We start from the raw sequence: 17,860 nt of genomic DNA, 5'->3' as shown, positions 1-17,860 counted from the left end.
CAATGCCTGCCACACAAATGCTCAATAAACATTAGTATTACAAAACATTTCTAAATAAGTTGGATAGCAGTGAGATTTGCTCTTGATACAAGGAATTAGGAAAAGTACTTTCTTTTATCCAAATAGATCTTTGCCAGTGAGCAACATCTTTAGGGATCAGTAGTGCAGACTGAACAAAAGGAGAAGAGGGGCGCCTGGGTGGCTCGGTCAGTTAAGCGCCAGACCCTTGATCTTGGCTCAGGTCATGATCTCTGGGTCTGGGAGTTCGGCCCGCATCTGGCTCTGCACTGGCAGCATGGAACCTGCTTGGGATTCTGTCTCTCTCTGCCCCAAACCCTAATGTATGTACGTGGCATGCGCACACACACTCTCTCAAAATAAATAAGTTAAAAAAAAAGAGGGACGCCTGGGTGGCTCACTCGGTTAAGAGTCCAATTTCAGCTCAGGTCATGATCTCACGGTTGGTGAGTTTGAGCCCTGTGTCGGGCTCTGTGCTGACAGCTCAGAGCCTGGGGCCTGTTTCAGATTCTGTGAGACCCTCTCTCTCTGCCCCTCCCCGACTCGTGCTCTCTCTCTCTCAAAAATAAATAAACATTAAAAAAAGAGAGAGAGAGAGGAAGGTGAAGGAAAAAAAAAAAGAGAGGGAGGAGAAGAAAAAAAAAAGACTGATCCTATTCTACCAAAGTGGGGGAAATCTGAACAGAAGTTTCCGTATTGCATTTTAGAGTCTAAGTCATTCATCTTGTACAGTAAAACACAGTACAATTTTGAAAAATATCTCTCCAATGCGAGTGGTAGAATACTATATAAATTCATTTAAAATTTCACACGAATATATCTAAGCCTCTTAGAAATATTCCACTAAACAGAAAAACAATTCTGAATATACCAAAGGTTAATGTACAAATAACTAGAAATCTAAGACAATGGAGTTTTGGTAAATTTTTCATTGTCTGATGAATCAAAAAAGATAAAAAAATGGCATTATTTAAAACAGAAAATATAATATTTACATAACCCCTTTTCCCATCTTCTGTATCAATAAGAGTATGCCATTTAACTGATCCTTGTAGTGATGCTGAGGCACTGCAAAAATCCTCAAACTTAAGTTAAAGTAACATCCTTAAAGAAAGGATGAATCAAAGATCTACCACGTTATAGGGTCTGTTTGTTAGAAGTCAATTTAGCAATACAAACCCCTGTTGTAGTGATTTTCAATAAATACCAATTTGCTACAATTTTAAAGGAAACACCCAAAAAAAATACACATTCTGTAAGGACAGATATTTTATTTTGTTCACTTCTATATTTCCAGCACCTAAATCAATGCCGTTTATGTACTAAGTACTCAGTAAGTATCTGCTGAAAAGACAGTATGGATACTTGAGATTTGATTTTATGCTAATTTTTTTTGAAAGAGGGAGAGGGACAGAGGGAGAGAGAATCTTAAGCAGGCTCCACACTAAGTGCGGAGCCCAAGGGTGTCCGACCCAGGGCTGGATCCCAGGGCCCCGGGATCGTGACCTGAGCTGAAATCAAGAGTTAGATGTTCAACCAACTGACCCACCCAGGGGCCCCTATATGCTAATTTTTTATATCAATTTTAGTCTTAGAAGCAATATCCACTGCTTCTACCTTTCAGTTCCAACTTGGTTATTTACTTGCCTCAAGAAAGTCACTGAAAAGTCTTGGAGCTCCCATCTTCAGTCTGTGAATTAGCAATGTGAAAGCTGCCCTCCTAAATCACATGAGCTTTCCTAAGGATCAGTTAAGATAATGGAAATGAAAATATTTTGTCAACTAGGAAACATCATATAAACGACCAAGTGTTTACAGTTTCAAGTGTCTTACAGAGTAAGTTAGGACACGCAGAAGTTTACTGATAAAATAAATTGAAATTTCTTCACATTAACCTAGTTAAGATATTAAACACCTTCATATCTTCTTTAAATGTATTCAGTAGATACCTATAATCTGACTATTCTTTTTATAACTAAAGCCTTGCAGTATCTGTATTTTATCAATGTATGCTAAAAATGTTACTAATTCACATATACAGGCTAGAATCAAGATTCAACCCTCACTCGGGTAATATTATTAATGTGGTAGACAGAAAAGAACAGGACTTGACATTACAAAGTTTAGATTTTAATTTTAGCCAAATCGCCTTCTGGCTGTAGCACAACTTTCATATTTTAAAAACATTTTTGTTACTATTTACTAGGCATTTATTCTCCCAACAGCCCTAGGTAGCTGTTACTACTGGTATCTATCTTGCAGATACCATTCTTGCTTTTTCAGATAAGGAAACCAAAACAGACAGGTTAGACAACAGGCCCAAGGTCAGAGAGTAAGTGGAAGGTTGCCCTGGGATTCAAACCGAGGCAGTCAGCTAGCTTTAACCACTAGGCCACACTGCACCTCCACTTCTAGATGCCTCAGTTTCCTTCCGAGGATTCTTTGTGAAGACCAAATGATACAAAATTTTTTTTTTAAATGCTTAACAGGTAAGAACTACATAATTAATTTTAAAGACAAAAATTTACAAGTATTTTAAATACACTATTCTCCCCCTTATGACCTTTATTTTTTTCTTTTAATCAGTTCAAACTGTTACTTATATGGTTCTTTGGGTGAGAGGGGTGTACACAGGGAAGAGGCAAGCCAGCATACAAATTTATTAAAAATAAAAGGAAAATAGCATAGCAAAGTGAGATCACTTCAATAGGCTCTTATGTATAAAGATTCCATGTAGAAAAGACTTTTACATAATATTCCTGAATACTAAACAGACAGAAAGTTATGAAACATCTGAGAGTTAATACCAAAAGATCAATAGATTAAATGTTATCTAAATATATTTCAATTCAACAGAAACTTATGTAATCTCAATGGGAAACTTCTGATTTTGGCAAAGGTTTTCAAGCTTGCCTTTCTTGTCAACAGGGATAAATTTGGACGGGTGTGGGCTAACTGTAGACTAGATTATCTTTTTCTAGTTAATAGTATTTAGTTCTTTCATCATAAGAATTCTATGAAGAAATTATAGTGGTCTTTCTTCTCATCAGCAATGAAAAGTATCTATCATTAGTAACCACAGAACTGTACAATTATATAAACACATTTCAAATGCCTATCTAGCGAACTAGCTGACTCTGAAAAGTCAAAGCCTAATAATACAGATATATAATTCTACTAAACATTTTTATTTACCCCATATATTGTTAAACACTTGGTATCTATAGTTGACCAACTACAATTTGTTAGCTGTAAGGTTTTTTTTTTTTTCCTTCCCACTTTGCACTAAAAATTTAAGGGATGAAAAAAATTTTTCTTCATTAGTAACATTCAGACACACTTTTCAGTATGGAATTCATGACTTTTGAAAGACCTCAGAGAATAAGGGAAAAGAAGCTAATGAGGTGAAAGTCAAAAGACTTGAGTTCTAGTTCTGCCAAAGACTTAAGGAGCTAAATAGGCAAAATCCCCGTGGGCAGTCCATGCAAATTGGAAAAAGGAGAGAAAAGGTCTTTTTTTTTTTTTTTCTGTTAAAAAAAATGTCTTTAACCCAAGGCCCAGAGTCTTCCTTAACTAAAACACTACTGGTTAGAGAATATTAAGCCAGACCTTAATTAGTAAATGTGCTCACTGTTCTGTAGATTAGGATATGAATTTTTATGAAGTGTCTAATTTAAGAGGTCAAATTAGTAATTAATACTGCATAGTGCTGTCCATAAGTTTCATCCTTTGTTTTATACGAGTGACAGGAAGGAAGGAAGGAAAGAAAGAGAAAGAAAAAAGAAAGAAAGAAAGAAAGAAAGAAAGAAAGAAAGAAAGAAAGAAAGAAAGAAAGAAAGAAAGAAAGAAAGAAAAACTTCCCTGGAAATTTGTATCAAACACTTTTCATTGGGTGAGCTATAAGGGCAGAATGGGCCCTGGTGCAACATTTAGGAGAAATGGAGAATATGATGTTGCCTCTAAAACCAGCTAGCTGTGTGACTTTGGACAAGTCATTTCACTGCCCTAGCTTCTGCTTCATCGTTGAAATGAGGCCCATGGCCTAGATGGTTTGTGCTTCCTTACTCATGCTCCATTTACCCAGAGAGGCAGAGCTGTCTGTATTAGAATTCTGTATTCCAAATACTGCTGTTCTCTTTCCTTCTATCATTCTATTCCATTTTATAACTGCCTACACTTCCCATAAAGATACTGAAAGACTATGAACATGTGCCAAGTTTATGCTTTGAACTCCAAAGGTATTAAGTAACTCAATGTATTGTCACTAGTTCAAAATGACTAAGCACTTAGGATAAAAGACCTGCAAAAAGATCGTTTTGGTGACACAGTTTATAAATTTACCTAATACCGGTTTATATTGTAGACGTCTGTTTTCTCGGGGATAATTCCCTCAAGCATTATTTCATGCCAATAAAGACACTACTCTTGCAATATACTTATTTAACACAAGGTTTAACAGTGACACTATTGACATTTGGGGCCTGACAACTGTGCGGGAGGCTGTCCTGCGCGCTGTAGGATGTTAGCATCCCTAGCCTCTACCCACCACATGTACCAGCACTACACCCACAAGGGGTGTCTCCAGTTATCACCAGATATTGCTCTAGATAATGTCCCCCGGGGCGGGGGGGGGGGGCTGCTAAAATACCTCTGGTAGAGAACCACCGATTGACTTAAAGTAGTCTTCATTTCACCTAGGTAAGTCCGGCAGGGTCCCCTTTGGCAGCCTGAAACCACCTTAAGAGTGCTAACCTAGGTTAGGAAGCCAATGCTGCTTCTTGGAGGCAAAGAAACAAACAAAAGACCTAAAAGGCTTTTCCCCACAGCTTGATCAAGAGTGGAAAGGCAAACAAAAGCGTGTCAAAGAACTCGATCAGAGACTACCTCTTTTTCTTTACCGAGAACTAGGAGTGCTCGGAAAGTAAGCACACGTGTGTTTATGAAATAAGTATTATTTGAAATAGGCAGGTAAACCATCAAGAGCAACCAAGGTTGCAGACGTTTCAGGTAAGACCTAACACCCCCGGGCAGCTCCGACACCCGCCCCAAGCCCAGTGGCCGGCGGGGCCTCCCGGAGCTGGGTGCGGGCGCCGAGCTCCCGCCACGCCCACCGGACGTCACCCGTTACACAACCCCCCCCCCCCCCCACCCAGCTTATGCAATTCTGCCCTCCCGCGGCTTCAATTGCCCCAATGACTTTCGTGCGAGACGACGGTAAACGTTGCACGCCTATCCTCCGGTGGGGAGATCCTCTCCCCGCCCCGGCTGTCGTTTGCCGGCGGCGGGCCCGGCCCGGCCCGGCCGGCCAATTACCGGAAAGAGCGCGGCAGGAAGCGAGCGGCCGCTCGGGCTCGCCCAACTTCCACCCCATCCCGCGCTCCGGCGGCCTCCACCGGGCCACCCGCTCCGCTCCGGACGCCCGCTTCAGACCGCAGGGCCGCGGCCAAGGGAACCCCGAGCCTGCGCGCCCCTCCCCGCGCCGCGTCACAGTCGGCTCCGAAGGCGATCCCCATTGTGACCGAAGCACCCCGGGGCGCCGCCCCCTCCCACACCCTCGAGGACCCCGAAACCCCACGCACGGGAGTTAGGCAGCCTCGGGGAGGCAGAGACGCCGGGCAGCCAGCCCGTCGGGGAAAGGAGGGTGGGGTCGCCCGGGCCCACGCCGCATCCCCGCGCGGTCACCTGCTCGAAGCGCCTCGCAGGCGGCGGCCAGGGCCTCCCGGTAGCGCCCCTGGTGCAGCAGCTCCCCGAGCCGGCCGGCCGCGCGGGCTCGCTCCCGCTGGCCCGGGAACCACTTCTCGGCCAGGTGGTTGAGGACGACGCTGGTTCTGAAGCCCGAGGCGGCGATGGCGGCGGCCAGAGGCGGCGGCCGCGGGGTGGTGCCCTCAGCATCTGTGGCGGCGGCGGGCGGCAGCCGGTCCCGGCAGAGGCGGCAGCGGGCGCGGAGCTCTCTCCGCAGGCAGCGACGGCAGTAGCTGTGGCCGCAGGGCACGGTCACCGGCTCGCTCAGGAAGCCCCGGCAGCCCAGGCAGCTGAGCAGCCCGCCTGCGCCGGGGTCCGCGCTCGCTCCGAGGGTCGCGCTCCAGCCCAGCCCGTGGCGAAGCCGGTAGTTGAGCACCAGGCAGTCCACCAAGGTGCCGAGGCACTCGGGCCTGACCGGGGCCCCGCGGCGCAGCGCCGCCGCGTACGCCTCCAGCGCTCCCTTCAGGTGGCCGCCCAGCGCCAGCAGCTCGCCGCGGCGGAGCAGCAGCTCCCAGCGCTCCGACTCCGCCGCCGCGCGCTCCAGCCGGTCGCCGCTGCCGCCGCCCACTTCCCAGAACCGGCCCCGGCTCCGCGGCGTGGGGGCCATCTCCCGGCTCCCTCCGGGGGAGCTCCTCGCCACGACCGGAGAAGACATGGCCCGCGGAGGGCTGCTCCTCCGCCGCCGCCCGCCGCCACGGTCGCGGAGCCTCCGGGGCGCGCGGCTCCGCACGCGGCCCGCGAGCTGGGGGGCGTGGCACGCGGACACAGCGGGGCGGCGCGCGCCCGGGAAGCCCCGGGGGCGGGGCCTGGCGGGCGCGAGGCGGGGCGGGGCTTCGCTAAAGCGCCCGGGACTCCCCCGCACGGCCGGCGCCCCGGTCCCGGAGGAGCCTCGCGCCTGGCCCCGCCCCCTACGAAGCCCCTCCTGGGGAGGAACGCGAGGTCAGATGATCCCCCAGCGGGGATCTAATTGGCTTCTCCCGAAACTGGGGCCTGGCTTGTAATTGAACAAAGCCTCTTGGAACCCAGGCCTCCGCCCCTGTCGCCAATCCGCGGGACAACTACCCTCACCTGCCAAGGCTTCTCTCCTGATGCTTGCTTGGTGGGCGGTTTTTCTGCCTGGCGTCTGGCCTCCCGGGACTAAAGCCCAGATCACCAACAGTCTCCTGACACACCGGGCTTCCTGAGTGGCGACTCGCCCCCCTTTCCTGGCCGGCGGGAGCCTCCCGGAGTAGTAGTCAGGTGCACGTCTGCATTTTTTTATGCCCAAGTTACAGATGGACATGTAGAGGCAGAGGGCCTAGGAATGCGCAAAGTCAGTCTGATGACTTTGTGACTCCTCAAGTCTAGACTAGGTCAACTTTAGAAACAAAATAACCCCACCCATGTTTCTGAGCCGACTCCCTCCAGAAGGCAAGACAGTTTTCTATGGTGGCAAGTTACTGCTGCTTTTCCACTTTAAAACCCACCCCCACCTCGAGGAAGAAAGCCCACAGGTTCCCAAGGTATCAGACGTACTCTTTACATCTCATTCGGGGCTCCACAGCTGGCTAAGTCCTATGTTTGGCATTTTTAAAGAGAAGACACCAGGATGAATAGTTTTCCTACGGCGGTCACAATACCACCACAACCCAAGTATTGCCAACAGAAGAAAAAAGACAATCTGGGTTTTGTATAATGGGTTATATTTCCTTTAAACTTGATGTCAGCGAGTGTAAAGCTCTCAGCTGAAAATACAGATTTAATTATAGGCTACTAGAGTGTTAATGCTGGAAGTGACTTAGAACTTTTAGTCCTTTTTCAAATGGTTAGAAACAATGGCCCAGAGAGGGAAGGTTACCTGTCTCAAATCACACAGCTAATAATATACAGAGGCCCTGCTCTCTTCTCTCATTTCACTGTTGGGTCACTATGTTAGATCTTAGACATATATTACATGAGATTTTCAAAATAAAGGAAGTTGGTAAATGGAATGTTAACCTGAGCATGCTATGCCTGAAATTGGCTAACGTTTAATTAACAGCCTTCTTTATATGGAACAGGCAGTTGGGCTCAAAACTGCTTTGAGTTACATATGTTTTTACTACACAATGAGCAAATCTTGTAACTTCAGAAAAGATGTAGATCTATTGCCCTAAAAGGAACAAGGAAAAAGCTAGCTGAGGAAAAATTGAGGCTTCTGTTCCAACAGGACACAGAAGCAAACAGGTTCATGTACCATCCACATGGCACCTGAAACAAACTGTGGCCAAGATACAGGAGCAACTCCTCATCATTTGAGGTGGGGAATATTGGGATTAATTCATAAGCATAACCTTGAATTTAATGCTAACCTCCCTACCATGGTACTACCCCCCTTCGATAAGCAGTAGAATGACTTCACACAGATGCTCACATACTCATTTAAGACTTGAAACCCTAAGTGGTTAAACAAATATCCATATGTAGGTGGATATTGAGTTTTTGTGATACATTCCGGTCCTTAACAACAGCTTGCAAAATGTACAATAGTAAATACTTCATACATAAGTTCATGATTATACACAAAGTATAACAAATTCATAAATATGCTTATATTTCTTATCACATACAGTTCAAATCTGGTTTTATTAGGGAATTTCCCCCAAAAGTAAAATGTATGGTTCAGAAAATAGTGTGAAGTATCATTTGTCCTTTGGAGCTTCTCTCCCTAATAAATGTGACAGATAACCACATCTGATTCTGGTGTGAAATGAAGTGGTACAATTACAATAATGTGAGAGGGGAAAAAAAAATGGGACTGTGGGAGGAATCTTGCCGTGATCTCCTTGGCATTTGTGAATGGTTATAATTCATGTTTGCTGGTTTATACATTTACATAACTGGTTCTCATTTATGTAACTTATTTATGTAAGAGGCTGTACTGCCTCTGTGGCCTTTGTGTGCTGCACAGTTTCCCTCTGAAACAGGAAGTCTGGGGCAAGACAATCACCGGCTCGAGACAGGTCCTTCTTCCAAATCATTCTGTGCCACCACAAGAGGATATGCACTTTGATGTGACTGCTTTTTAGATTAAGAGGAGAGGAAAATTAGTACCTTTCTTCATTCACGTTCTAAAATTCGGACTTTGGTCTCTGGCTCACCCGGCAGGCTGCAGTTGGAGAAGAGGGAGCCGGTGAAATGCCACCCCCCCTCCGGGGGCCAGGAGGAGAACACTAAGGGTGAAGCTCTCCTCTCTTCCTCCGAGCATTACTTGCTTCTGTCTCAGCTAACCAAGTAGTAAAATCATGAGATTTGTATTTCATTTCAGTTTTTTAGTGTTGTCTTCTAAAATAGATCAGTTATGTAAGAGAGTAAGAAGAAAAGCATATCTGTTTCCTAATTTGGAAAATGCTTATCACCATCATTCCGTTCATATCCCTGCCCTCCCCCCGCCACACCAGAAGGAGACTTTTCCTGATATAGTTAGGTAAACTCCTATTTAAGAATAACGTAACATAGTGCTTTTCCTGGACACGAGTCAGCTGAAGATGTGTATTTGAGCCTTTTTTTTTTTTTTTTTTTTTTTGCCGTGGGTGAATTTACCATTTGTTTCTTCACATTCTTACCATTAAAAAAGACTGAATTTGAGCTTTAAAGAGCCAAGCAAAATGATGTCCTCTTCCTGATTTATTTCATCTGGTTACATCCTAGTCAATGCATTGGAAACCATAAACTCTAAAGTCCAATATAATCAGTATACACCTAATAGCATATCTGTACATAATGCACAGAAGAAAAGGTCTTCAGAGATCACCTCTCCTACCCCTTATTTTTATGTGGATGAGAACACTGAGATCTGAGAAGCTCCTGGTTTAATGGAAGTCATAATGGAGAGGCAATGCAGAGACCTGGTGCTGACCGTATTTGTCCCTCTGTGTCTGGGAGGAAGTCGTCTGGCTGCCCCGAGAGAGCCTCATTTGCCATCCGTAAAATGAGGGAATGGGACGATCTCTTGGGTGCCTCTACTTCTGGAGCTGAGCCCCAGGGGTTTGTTTGAACACAATGAGAGGAGGCAGAGAGCCTTCCAAGCTCAGGAACACAGCAACGTGACACCTGATGAAAATGTAATAGCAGAGGGAAGGCTGAGAATAGAAGAGGAGGGTATCAGGAAGCACACTTTGTTGATACACGCCCAGCCCTGGCCAGGGGAGGGGGAACCAGTCTCTGGGACATGAACACTTTTTGTCACAGGACTGGGATCCCCCCACCACATGCACTTCCTCGCCCCTACTGTAATTCCGTGAGAGGCTGGAGGAAAGTCTGGGGGGGGGGTGGTTATATAACTTGGGCATTTGTGGGGAAGTTTATATAAGATGCTAAAAATACAGTATATGATTGCTATAATGGTGTTCTAAGTGAAAAGCCCTAATGAGGACAACCTGAGTAGGTTAAATAGAGGTGATGCTAAGTAGATGCCGAAACCCAATCGTCTGCAATGACTACTGTCTTAACCAAGTGCAGTTTACTACTGATTATTAAAATATTCTGCTATCCTCATGGGGAACACTGTCAGTGTGCCAAAGGGGCACCACCCTTACCATGGGCACCATTCTTAATTCTTCTTTCCAATACTCAAAAGAATCTAGAAATACCAAGTATGTAACCCATATTCCATTTCATGGTAGTCAAATTGATAAAATGAATGTATTTCCCAGTATCAAGCTGTTAAAAAAGAAATAGATGCAGGAATAAATGCCATGTATTATTCAACAAGTTCTAAGAATTAACCACATATGAATTCCTCCGGTACTTTCTCTCCTCCTCCCTTGTCCGCACCCTGCCCCCACGCACTTAGCACTTACCATCATCTGACATGTTATATTTATATAGAGATCTATATTATTTGTCTCTATCCTGGAGAATGTAAACTCCTCAAGAGCTAGGATTTTCTGCCCATCCTGTTCACTGATGTGTCTCTAACACCTAGGGCACTGAAAAGACCCTAGCTAGTCACTGTTGAATGAGTCACCGACAAATTATGATGCCACCTAATATTCTTCATTCTTGTTAGTGATGGACACACATTTACCACTAAGACACTAGGACAATTTATTTTCTTCATTTCTCCTCTCCTTCTCTCATACCTCCCACCTGGTCTGCCAGAAAAGTTGTTGGGTTCTGCCTGCAGATTGTATTGACAATCTGACCCCTCCTCACTGCTCGCTCTGCTCCCTAACCTTTTGCTCCCTCCCACACCCCCTCCACACTCCCCGTAGTCACCCTGGCCCAGGCTATCAACATTTCTCCTCCTAAAGTAACCAGTTTGGGTATTTTTTAAAAAGTGTTTGTTTATTTATTTATTTATTTATTTATTTATTTATTTGAGAGGGAGAGAGCAGAGCTAGCAAGCAGGGGAGATGAAAAAAGGAAAAAGAGAGAATCCCACGCAGACTCCATGCTGTCAGCACAGAGCCCAACGCAGGGCTCAACCCCACAAACCGTGAGATCAGGACCTGAGCCTAAATCCAGAGTGGGCCACTTAACCGACTGAGCCACCCAGGTGCCCTGAGTTGTGGTATTCTTTAGAATAAGAGAAATAGTTTTGCAAATGGAAACAGATAAAAAGAAAATTATGTTCAACTATATATACGTATACACAAATCAAGAAATCAAAGAAATATATAGTCGAACAACACAAATTTGAACTGTGCACGTCCATTTCCACGTGGATTTTTTTTTCCCAATAAATACAATACAGTACTCTAAAGGTGTTTTTTCTTATGGTTTTCTTCATACTATTTTCTCTAGCTTACTTTATTGTAATAATATAGTATATAATACATATAACATACAGTATATATGTTAAGCAAATGTTTATGTTGACGGTAAGGCTTCTGGTCAACAGTAGGCCCTCAGTAATTACGTTTTGGGGGAGTCAAAAGTTACACGTGGGTTTTGGACGGCATGGGGGGCGGGTGTCAGTGCCTCTGTCCCCTGCATTGTTCAGGAGGCAACTGTGTACCCACCTAACATAGCAAATGAAGCTTTAATAATTTGAAAAGCACTAATAATCTGGATTGAATCTAGCATTATTACTACTGTTATTATTTAGAAATGCTTGCTAAAGTGGGAATAGTAGAAAGCCTTTGAAGATTTGAGAAGGCACGGTGGGAAGCCTGTATGGGCCAAAAGATCCTGGAGCCACCCTCAGCTCTGTTCTTTCTTTCATATTTCACATACACGAGGCTCACAAATCCTTTGCTTCTGCCTTCAGAATGTAGCCAGAAGTGCAACGCACTTTTCCCTGGCTCATTTTCAGCTCCTGTGTGACTGCTTCAGAATCTGAGTTATTAAATTGCAAAAATTCAAGATTGTAATTCGTAAAAGAATGGCTGATGTGTATAAAGGGAAATGCTGGAGGAAGTTATCTGGGCGGGGTGGGCATTTAAGCTGGTGAAGGAGATCCGCCAGATTAGGTAGGAAAATACATGTGACTAGATTAGGCCAGATGATCTGTGTCCCAATTTGGTCCACACGTTCTCCAAAGAAGGAGAGATAAGGACCTCAGATGACGGAAGAGTTCACAACCAGGAGATGAAAACGTACAGACGAGAGAGTCAGAGCAAGGACGTAATGGTGGAATGAGCAACAGGTTGGAGGGTTCGGTTAAGAGAAAACCAGAGGAAGAGGAAGATATGGAATGCTCAGGTGGGTGTGCATGACAAACCATCTTTATTCAGGGTGAAGTGCATGCTTTAGGCCAGGCTGGCTTGGGGCCTTGGACAATGGGGAAGGATCTCTTTCTATCCCTTTTCCAATTCTGAAATAGCTAGATGAAGTCACATTCTTTCAAACCTAAGTGAAATAAATTGAGTCTATGACAACATAGACTCTTGTCACCCAGCATGGAAAACTGTCACAAAAATAAAGGGTTTTGAACAAATTTAAGAATGATGGATACATTAAAATACTACTGAGGGAAGTCAGACTCAAGTGGAGCTTTAGGTTAGCAAGAAAGACAGTGATGCTTTCCCATGATGCATCCTTTGGTGCTTTTGTCAGTAAGAGAATACTGGGCTGGAGGGTCCAAGGACCTAATCCGGTAAGTTGGTTCCTACATTCTTTTTCTTTATTTCTTTTTTTTTTTTTTTAACATTTATTTATTATTGAGAGACAGAGAGAGACAGAGCATGAACAGGGGAGGGGCAGAGAGAGAGAGGAAGACACAGAATCCAAAACACGCTCCAGGCTCTGAGCTGTCAGCACAGAGCCCCTATGTGGGGCTCGAACTCATGAACCACGAGATCCTGACCTGAGCCGAAGTCACAGTCTTCACCCACTAGCCACCCAGGTGCCCCTGGTTCCTGCATTCTTATGTGTTGTTCTAATAAGTCCCATCAACACCCTTAGGAAACCAAATCACAAACACATAATAGCTTCGAATAAAATGCCTTGCAATCAAAAATGTCTTGACTTGAGCTGTTAGCAGATTGTAAAATACAGGAATATGTTCATATTTATCAGCACATGTATTGGTTGATGTTAATTTCTTCTCATTCCTAACTGACTAGCTCAAATGAACTCCGAGAATTCTGGCCACTAATTTAATCTGATTCTGACCCCGATCTCTATAAAATTCAGAACCTGAGATCTCTGACTCTGACTCATTTGTTAGGTGACAGTGCTTCTGACCCAGGGTGGAGGGAACCAAAGCTTCCCGAAAAGGCATTTATTACCAGGGTAACTTTGCTACAAGTGCCTTTGGCTTTAGAGGATTTATTTGTCCAGGTATCACTTTATCATTCTCCCTATTACATCAACTCAGGCCTAAAAGAATTAGGCCTATCCCATAGAAAGTGCTTCTCCAGATTTAGATCAAACCTCTCTGACCAGAAGAGGCATTTTGAGTAATAGAACAGCTCCATTTTTGTTTCTCCTAAATTTGATGTAGCCAAGTTATTCGGCTCCAAATGTGACTACACAGCTCAATGCAGCTAGCAAGAGCTGCTTTTACTAAGCTCCCATCTACAGTTGACCCTTGAATAACACAGGTTTGGACTGTGAAGTTCCACATACAGGAAGCTTCTTTCCCACAGATTCAGTACGGTATTGTAAATGTATTTTCTCTTCCTCACAATTTTCTTCCCAACATTTTCTTTTCTGGGGCGCCTGGGTGGCTCAGTCAGTTAAGTATTGACTTCAGCTCAAGTCATGATCTCAAGGTTTGTGGGTTCGAGCCTGGCATCCGGCTCCAGGCTGTCAGCTCAGAGCCTGGAGCCTGCCTCGGATTCTATGTCTCCCTCTTTCTTTGCCCCTCCCCTGCTCATGTTCTGTCTCTCGCTCTCAAAAAACAAAAACAAAAAACAAAAAACAAACCTAAATAACATTTTTTCTCTACTTACTTTATTGTAAGAACACAGTATATAATACAGATAACATACAAAATGTGTTAACAGTCTGTTTGCATTATCAGTAGGCTCTCAGTAGTTAAGCGTTGAGGGAGTCAAAAGTTATACTCGGATTTTTCACCAGGCAGGGGTCAGCACTTCTCCCTGACATGTAAGAGTCATATAAGTGACATATAAGAGTCATTTATATGTACAAGAAAAGTCTGCAAGTGCGGGGACGGTGCGAATTGAAGGGCACTGTATTGTACACGGTGATAAACACAGTGATGCCAAAACCCATCTCACCCAGAGGCTAAGCCGCCCGGATTCTGTGTACCTACGGGGAAAGTTCTTCCAACTCTGTGTGCGATGAGCGGTTGTAATGCCTAGTTTCTGAAGTCCCTTCCAGCTCAGGGAGGCTGTAATTGCTGAACAAATACATCTCCTGCCCTTTGATAATTTTCCAGCAGAAAACCACGCCGTTTGGGCCCACATGTGAAATCTTTAATTTTCCACTTAGAACCTCCCCCGCCACTAAGGTTTCCCAGTTCCTGGGGCGTCGGTGTCTACGCATGTGCAATGTGCTTCCTCCTGGGCGGGTCTCTGAGTTTGGGGGGTGGAGTCCCTACCCTGAGCGGCCCAGAGTTGCAGGTGGAGGACCGAGGGCGAGGGCGGTGTGACGGTGTTAGGTCACGATGGGCAGATGTGACAGTGGTAGGTCACAATGGGCAGGAGCGGGTTAAAGGTGGGTTAGTTGAATGGGAGGTTCAGGAAGCAGGCATTTGGTTTCAGCTTCAAAGCAGAAGTGGAGGTGACCTGGGGGGCCAGCTGGGGGAGGCCCCTCTTGAGCATGCCCTACATCTCCTGCTCTGGCAGAGCATGTCAGGCTCGTCCCCAGCAGGCTGCAAAGCACCCCCAGAGCTTCCTGGCTGCTCCCCTCGAGGTGTTCTGGAGCAAAACGGAATCCGCGCAGACCAGACCCGGCCACCTGTCATCGAGGCCTGGGGAGCACGGGTGGGCTGCTTGCGAGGGTGGTGAGGGGGGTGTGGAGGAGCCACGGAGCGCTGTCCTGATAAAAGATAGCCAGGAGCCGCGAATCTGTGCTCCGATATGACAAAGCAGAAAGAGTGTTCAGTGAGGATTTTTATCACCTCCACGGGGACCCTGCGGTGACAACCACACAAGGGAGAATGTGCTTCATTCAAGTAGCCACCGATCTTTGAGAGAGACTTTATCCAGATCAGCAGAAGAGAAGGGATCGATGTATACACGGTGTGTTAGTGGTGACCTTGAGCCTCATATCCACCAGCCCAGCAACACCTGATACTATCTGCTGGCCCCAGCAGCTGCGAGCTATGAGAAGCAGGCCAGATGTGGAGACACCCAGGGAAGAGGTCACAGACCTACACAGACCTTTGAGCTAACCAGGCAGCTTCCCTCAACGTCAGTCTTGACAAACAACAGCCCCCCTGGAGCTTGCCATTGTGGCTACATTTTGAACTTTTAGCTGTGTCCCCTTCAGGTGAAAGTGATCTTTTCTTCTTTTTTTCCCTTAGGAAAACTTTGTTTATCCCCTCAAGACCACCAGTGGATGCTTACAGCTGTACCCAGGCCATGCCGGCAGAGGTCACAGTGGACATACCTGTATTTGAGGCAGAGCCCAGTGCTATGCAGCCACGTGGACAAGAGGGTCACCATCAGGTCCACATCAGGAGCCTCCCCCATCATCCCTGAGGTGTTTGGGGCTACCTCCTTTCATTATTCGGAGGGGGAAGGAATCCGACATGCCTCCTGCACATACCATGTTCGTGAAAGCACACTGTCTTTCCTAATCAGAGCGTCTACAGTGCCTGACAAAGGGGCAGCAGCGGTCATGACAGGCACCATGGTCGGTGCTGTAGACAGGGGGGCATCTGAGCACAGGCTGGGCACATTTATTCAGCAGGAATGGCTTTCATGGATCCAGCAGGAAGTGGAACCTGCACGGCCAATGCAAGTGCTTCTGATGTGGCCTCAGAGGTCTTCACGTAGAGCAAGTGCTTGATCCCAGTGCATAATTGCTGCCTGCGACCAAGAGCCGCAGGTCCCTCACCTGCGGGCAGCACATGCGTGGTGACTACAGGGCAGAGACGACCAGCAAGCCTGTGGCAGAAGTTAAAGGCTTCGCAATGAATGGGACAGAAGCCAGGGATTCCTCCAGCCCAGGGCTGAAGCCTGGAGGGAGAGAAAGGAAAAGGACAGAATTCCACCGGAAGTCAGCCTCAGCACCATAGGGGAGGACAAGACAACCCTAGTATCAGCCTCTTCTGCTCTTTAGCTCCCTAACAGTAGGAGTGAAGAAAAGGAAAAAGCCCCAACAGCTCGGGAGGCTCCTCCCCCATGAAAACACCAGTCTCAGCCCTACCACAAAGGTGTCCAGGTTATCCCCCAAACTGGGAGGAGCTGAACCACCAACTAGTTCGGGGTCTTCACGCAGAAATGGTTCTTGGTGAACTTCAAAGCCTGCCTTTCTGGACAGAGTAGAGAGGTGGACACCAAATCCAACATGGCAGAGGAGACAGCACGGCGGCCACTGCCATCTCAGTGTGGCAGGGGCTGGGGACCCCTGCAACCGTATCTGAGACCAAGAACACAAAAAGCAGGAGTGCCCAAGGCCAGATTCCAAAGCCCAGGTGAGAAGCAGGACCTTTTCGTCCCCAATTCTGCCTCTCTTTATCCTCGTTTTTCACAAAACTGGAATTAATGCATCTAACACATTTCCTCATTTCGACACATTTGGAGGAGATAAGAGACTGGCCCACAGGAAAAAGTGAGAGCTGAAAGTCTGACAACAGAAGTGGCCTAAACCGCACAAGACACGGGCGTAAGACCTACAGATACTCATCATTCTGGGGCCGTTTGTCTAGGGGCAAAGAATACCTCAAAAGGCTGTGAGGTCAACAGTACCCTACTGTCCTGTACAATATTTGAATTTTCAAAGCGGGAGTCAAATTAGATGTGGCACACACTACTTGAGGAAACAGGAAATGTATAGTGTTATTAAAAAATTATCTGTATCCAAATGATAAAAGACAAATGAGTTAGAGCATGGAGACCTAGGTGTCTCCAGTTTAGCTTGCCTTAGATTTAAGTAAATAACTTAAAACAGTGAATAAGACACATTCTAAGAATTTCTGTTTTTAAGAAAAATGTTTATTTTTTGAGAGAGAGAGAGAGCATGCACAAGCCGAGGAGGGGCAGAGAGAGGGAGAGAGAGAAAATCCCAAGCAGGCTCCGCACTCCGTGCAGAGTCCGACACGGGGCTTGGTCCCACAACCGCGAGATCACGAGCTGAGCCACAATTAAGAGTCAGACGCTTAACCGACTGAGTCACCCAGGCGCCCCCTGAGAATTTCTAATCCTAAGAATTAGAAAAACACCACCACCATAAAGCACACTTCAAAGGCACATCTGTTTTCATCATGAAATTCATGTATATGTGTGTTGGTGAGAAGAGTCTGGTAGGTGACGAAAGAATCTGAAAATACTTATATTCACACTGAGACTGAAACAGTGATTCCGTGGGCCTATGCTGGTCAGAAGAGGAATCTCTTACCTCCTTTCTTACTGTTTGGACTGCTGTAACAAAAATATCATAAACTGACTGGCTTATAAATATACATTATTTTTCACAGTTCTGGAGGCTCAGAAATCCAAGATCACCGGCACCAGCAGATTCAGTGTCTGTTGAGAGTCCCCTTCCTCATTTATGGCTG

General features: G+C 45.9%; 1 protein-coding gene across 2 annotated transcripts in view; it reads right to left on the bottom strand.

Moving 5' to 3' along the window:
• The window catches only part of LONRF1 (LON peptidase N-terminal domain and ring finger 1), a 37,571-nt gene extending 31,045 nt beyond the window's left edge, over window positions 1-6,526 (bottom strand). Inside the window, exon 1 of one of the 2 annotated variants that reach the window (XM_045055306.1) lies at window positions 5,701-6,526. In XM_045055306.1, coding sequence (XP_044911241.1) covers window positions 5,701-6,415 — 715 coding nt within the window. In that variant the 5' untranslated portion in view covers window positions 6,416-6,526. The remainder of the gene's footprint in view (window positions 1-5,700) is intronic. The other variant, XM_023252421.2, reaches the window with a different exon arrangement.
• Between the last annotated feature and the right edge of the window lie 11,334 nt (window positions 6,527-17,860).

The sequence above is a fragment of the Felis catus genome, chromosome B1 (assembly GCF_018350175.1).
Source record: "Felis catus isolate Fca126 chromosome B1, F.catus_Fca126_mat1.0, whole genome shotgun sequence".
Classification (NCBI taxonomy): domain Eukaryota; kingdom Metazoa; phylum Chordata; class Mammalia; order Carnivora; family Felidae; genus Felis; species Felis catus.
This window is presented reverse-complemented; position numbering and strand designations above follow the sequence as displayed.